Raw genomic sequence first — 6,114 nt, forward strand, 5'->3', positions numbered from 1 at the left:
GGTGGATTTAGGATTAAAGTAAAATGGTATCCCGATAAAAAAAAATTACGTAATAAACAAACAATAAGAAAAAAAATTTCTGGAAAAAATTTCACCACTAAAATTTTTTTAGAGTACCCTAAGCTACCTTAGGATATACATTAGATCCGCCAATGATTACTCGTAAAAAATGCAACAAATTGGACTAATTTAAAACTGATCTATCTAAGTAATTTTATTTTATCATTAACAAATAAAATCTAAAACTCCCTTCTAACATAGTCTTCGATTATTTGTATATATATTGTGACATTGTATAACATTTTATTTTTATGGCGAGTTTGTCTTTCTATGGAACTATATTTTCAATATGCAACTCTACAAGGCCGAAGTCAAGGCCCACTTCGGTGAATAAAGTTATAATGGTCAAACAAGGAGGCTAATACACAATTTGTTATATATATATATATATATATATATATATATATATATATATATATATATATATATATATATATATATATATATATATATATATATATATATATATATATATATATATAGGGAAGAGTTATATGGAAAATGAATGATTAGGGTAACACATATTTGAACCAATGAAAACATGACAACACATCACTTCCACAATAACTTCCACAATACATTACTTGTGAAGAAAGAAATGGACACGTGTCATTTGATTCTTGGTTCCGGTAGATGTTGCCCTAGTTATTTGTTTTTCCATAGAACTCATTCCTATATATATATATATATATATATATATATATATATATATATATATATATATATATATATATATATATATAATTAAGTTTATTTGAGAACAATATTTAATATTTATAGTATTGTAGTAATTACAATATGAATATATTCAATTTTATATTGCCATTCTACTATAAAATTTATATATATATATATATATATATATATATATATATATATATATATATATATATATATATATATATATATATATATATATATATATATATATATATATAGTAATTTAGTAAATTCTAATGTGAATGTTAAATACGTGACTCTTCATATATTCGATGATGAATAATGTCATAAAGTTGTACATAATAAATTTTAATGTGAATATTAATGTGTGATTGTTCATATATTTGTTGATGAATAATGTCATAACGTTGTATATATAAAATTCATAGCAGAATAGTAACATAAAGTAGTGTTTTCACGTTCTCATAATAAATAATGTTCTCACATGAACCTAACCCTATATATATATATATATATATATATATATATATATATATATATATATATATATATATATATATATATATATAAAAGCCATTTGCCCATCTTTCATTCCGATCGGCATAATCTGGTGATATTTTCTCCAACAATTCAACTTCTTCCTTCTTTAGATAAGGTTATCTCGATTCCTTTTTCTCTTTTTCATTCATACAATGTTTTCTATTAATTCATTTATTCTCCTTTATCTTCAAACATGAATTTGTTCAGTTATTTGTGATTTGATTATCTTTATTTGATCGTTGTGGAATGATGTTTTAGGGAACAATGTCTGTGTTTGTTCAAACAATGAAGTATGAGTGTGATTTCAATATTATTAGGGGTTATGATCATGTTGATTCCGATAAATCACATAGCTTAAGAAGTAATTGCTGAGACTATCTATTTAATTAAATCTTCTTTTACTCTTTGATAATATGAAGAAATTCAATATGATCTAATTCTGCAGAGTTTGAAAACTTCAATAGTATTTAACAAAAACTTGTTAATTCATAACGAGAAATTAATTATTCTTTTATTTTTAATTCTGCATATTTTCCTATCCATTTAAAATAATGAGAAGTATATTAAAATATTATTAATTTTATCTAAATATAACGCATGTTATTATTTTATATTGATTGAAAAATAAGTAGGAAGAAATTATAAGTCACTCAGATACGGATAAGTGAAATTGACAAGTTAGAATTTTGTTGAACAAAATTTTAAAATTGTAAAAAATTGAGAAATTTATGAAAAAAAAAGAAATGAAGTTGATGGCTTTGAGTGTACAAGTGGGTTTGTTCGGCCCAACAGTTTCATTATTATTTGGCTTTCTTTAATTGGTAACTAGAAAGGTTAACCCCGTTATCTGGGTCAGAAGCTTTCAATATTATTTCCGAATCGATAAATATGATAGATGTAGAAAGTATAAGGATGAAAAGCCCGGAGTTTGCCCCGGACCGTTTTTTTCATGTTTTTATGAAAAAATATAAACGTTTTGACTGTAAGGATTAAAAGTTTCAAAACGGTTAAAGAATTAAAGGGGTAGGAATTAACAAATTTTTAGAAAAAAGATCAAAGTTGTCAAACCGTTACAGTTTTGCGGCCAAACTTTAAATATTAAAATGTTCTTTAATATATATATATATATATATATATATATATATATTATGGCATGTGCATGATCATTTGCTATGAATTTATAATATTACGTTATTCTATTTTATTAATTTATTTATAACCCGTATTAATAATCAATAAATATATAAATAATTTAAACAGACATATTCTAATAATTACAATATTGTCTTCTTTTGGTTATTATCTTATGGTGGATTTCATGAGTGAAGTAGTGTTCTTTTTTTTATTATTCTTTCTCTTTGTGGATCCTCATCTTTATATATACGTATTCTTATTTTAATATATCCAAATGGCTTTTTATATAATTAATATTATTGAAAGCTAATTGTGAATAGCATCTTTATTTTCAGGTTTTTTCTTAGATGGAAGGAAGAGATTGGAATGAACTGCCAGTTCACTGTTTAGTTGAAATCTTGAAAAGAGTCGGAATCGAATCCCTTGTACAGACTGTTCCTTTAGTCTGTAAGTCTTGGTATGAAGCTACGTTCTACCCTCAATGTTGGCAAAAACTCATATTTACTAAATCCCCTTGTTTACGAAATTCCAAATGTTTTGATTATAAAATTGTGGCGTCACTAGATCATATCAATGATGCCGATGATGTTCTAGAAGCTTTTCTTCAGTTTGCAATCAGGCGTAGCCATGGACTTGTTTCTCACATTGTCTTTCATCCTAAATCACGTTTGAAACAAGGCCAAATTGCATGGATCGCACAACGGTAATAGTACTGAATTCTATGAGTAAATTACACAAATGGTCCCTATGGTTTACGTAATTTGTACTGTTTGTTTATGTTACGCGTTTGGTCTCTATCTTACCTAAAAATACTATTTTGCCATTGATTTTTCAATTTATTTAAATAAACACATCCCCAATCCCACCCCTCACCTTATCTTACTTACCCCACCATTTTCCCTATTTAAATAATAATTTTTTTAGATAAGACAGAGACCAAACGCGTAACAAAAACAAACAGTAGGGACATTTCGAGTTAAAAAGATAAGTTAGATACCAAACATAGAAATTATCCCAAATCATATGTACCATTCGTGTAATTTACTCGAATTCTATAGATGTATCAAATGGGTGGGTTGTGTAATTGGTTAAAGTAGATAATTAATTTTCTATATGAGCCAAAAACATTGGACCAATATAATTACCTTTTGATTCCATTTTACTAAAAAAAGGTAACATTTTAGAATATATGAACATTTTACGGTTTATTTTCCAATGAGTTGATTTGAAAACTTATAACCATATCAGAATAAAATTTATGAAAATTTAAACCCGTTACAAGATAAAACATACAAAAGACAAATAAATCAAAATTGTCATATATCGTCAAAATTACTGATTTTTAATTTTTAATTTTTTTAATTTTGATGTTTTTCACGTCTAGGTGTCCATCTTTAAAGCTCTTGGTGCTACCAAGCTATTTGAGCTATGTGATTAATTTTGAAGTCTCGGACTCGATCTGCAAGTGGAAAGACTTGGAAGCTTTACAGGTTGCATCTTTAATAGGCTTGAAGAAAACCATTGCCAACATTAGTAAAAACTGCCAAAACTTTAAGCATTTAAGTGTTTATGTTCCTCGAATTGATGGAGATGTTGCATTGGCCATTGGGTCCCAACTCCCAAAAATAAAGACATTAGATTTACAGTTCTCGAAAATTGAAAGGAACGATCTAGTTGTGATCCTTAAAGGGTGCCAAAAACTTGAGCACCTCGACGTTAGAGAGTGTAAAGGTATAGCATATGACGATGAGATACTAAACCTTGCACGTTCAATTCGGGTGTTCAGACATGAAGGTTTTTACTTTGGGGAGTAATACAATGATTGTAATGGTACTTTCATTTCTTATGCATATCGTTGTATTTAGATAAGCGCTCAACATGAAAAATAAACTTTTAATTATTGATAAATTATCGTATTAAAATTTTAGGAAGAATTTTATATATGTCTTTTGTAAACATCAAAATATCATATTTATCCAACTTAATTTCTAAATGTCATATTACCATTCATAAAATTTCTAAGTATCATATTTACCATTCATAAAATTTCAAAATATCATATGTCATTTTTAAACATAAAAATATCATATATGTCATTCTTAAATATCAAAATATCGTATATGTTATTGTTAAACATTAAAATGTCAATAGTAATATCTAAAATATCCTCTATCTACAACATGATAATAATCAGCAACAACAAAAAACTAAACAATCAAAATATACATTCCATAGAGAGGGTCGAAGATGAATCGTTTTGTTTGTCAAGAGGACGACATTTCAACAATTCAGAAGTTCATATTCCATTATCATAGACGTAAGGATAATATGGTTAATTTTTTTAATTAATATAATAATTCTAAGGTATAAAAAATGATTATAAAATATTAAAAACATTATAAAAAAGATTTGGGCAAATATGATATTTTGAAAGTTTATAAAGGGTAAATATGATATTGAGAAATTAAGTTGGGCAAATATGATATTTTGAAGTTTAAGAGGGCATATATGAAATTCTCCTAATTTTCTCTTCTCAAGATATTATATATATTATTGTCGACAATGAGTGAAAACTGTCTAATGGACCTCAACGGTCAACACTTGGATTAGCTTCTAGATGTAATCTCAGCCACTTAAACTCTTATTTACACTTTTATAACTTCATCCCATCCATCCTATAGATTACAAACATTTCTTGTCCCACGCCTATCTCCCCCATGTTCCTATAACACACGTTTCTTGGATGGTCCATTTGTCATTAATTTGAAAATTTAGAATTTTGGGTCTACATTGTGTGTGGCATTGCGTGTAAGTCTATATTGTGTGTAGTTTCGCTACGACATGCGTAGTCACTATTATTTTTTCTGTAAACCCTCATTTTGGGGTTTGCGTCCTATTCAATGGCCTTAACTTCTAGGGTTTTGTGCTATTTGTAACACCCGTTTTCCTACATAGGTCAGTTGAGAGCTTGTAAGAATCAAGGGGAGGATTTATGGGAAAGACTAAGTGTCATGGCGTGACAATGGATAGCCACGACATGGCAGCCGGTGCAGCCCAAGCCTGCGATGTTTTAGGGTTTCTGCCTTATTTAAGTCCCTAAACATTAGGTTTAGGGCATCCTCTTCACCATCTACCTCCTCGACTTGCAACCATAGCCTCTATGCATGCTTGAGAGTCCATTTCATTGATTTTGAGCCTTGTTCTTAGGTTTTTGGTAGATCTTTGGAAGAGGAAAGTTCACAAGGAAGCAAAGGAATAATAAGCAAGTTTGGATCCAACATTCTCTTCAGTTTTATGAGTTGTTGAAGGTATAAAGTTCATACCTTGACACATTTTCTTCTAGATTCAAAAACTAGGTCATATTTAGGTGGTTTTTGTCCCTTTCTTGGATGTTCTTGAAGTTTGAAGAACTTTAGAACATGTAGTGGATTTCCTAGGTCCTTAGACTTCTGTTGATTGAGAAGAAGGATCGTGCTTGGTGTATTTTGTGTCTATGTTCAAGTTATAGCCTCATTATCGACTTAGTGGTCTTTGATTCTAGATCTAGCCTTGAAATGGAGTCCTAACGGATAAAGTTGAAAAATGTATCCATTAAGTCAATCTTGAAAAGTAGATCTGGAAGTATGACCTTTGATCTAAAACGATTAAGATCTTAATAAGAGAAATGACTTTTTTCAAGTGGCCAAGGTGAAGTCTTAA

General features: G+C 28.4%; 1 protein-coding gene across 1 annotated transcript; it reads left to right on the forward strand.

Moving 5' to 3' along the window:
* Nucleotides 1–1,312: 1,312 nt before the first annotated feature.
* LOC145060580 (F-box/LRR-repeat protein At3g48880-like) lies at nt 1,313–4,323 on the forward strand. Its single transcript, XM_079008227.1, has 3 exons — nt 1,313–1,396; nt 2,751–3,118; nt 3,800–4,323. The coding sequence occupies exons 2-3, from the start codon at nt 2,763–2,765 to the stop codon at nt 4,227–4,229; spliced, it is 786 nt and encodes a 261-aa protein (XP_078864353.1). The 5' UTR covers nt 1,313–1,396; nt 2,751–2,762; the 3' UTR covers nt 4,230–4,323.
* Nucleotides 4,324–6,114: the final 1,791 nt, after the last annotated feature.

This window comes from Lactuca serriola, chromosome 6 (assembly GCF_051521515.1).
Source record: "Lactuca serriola cultivar US96UC23 chromosome 6, Lser_US96UC23_V15, whole genome shotgun sequence".
In the NCBI taxonomy this organism is placed as follows: Eukaryota; Viridiplantae; Streptophyta; class Magnoliopsida; order Asterales; family Asteraceae; genus Lactuca; species Lactuca serriola.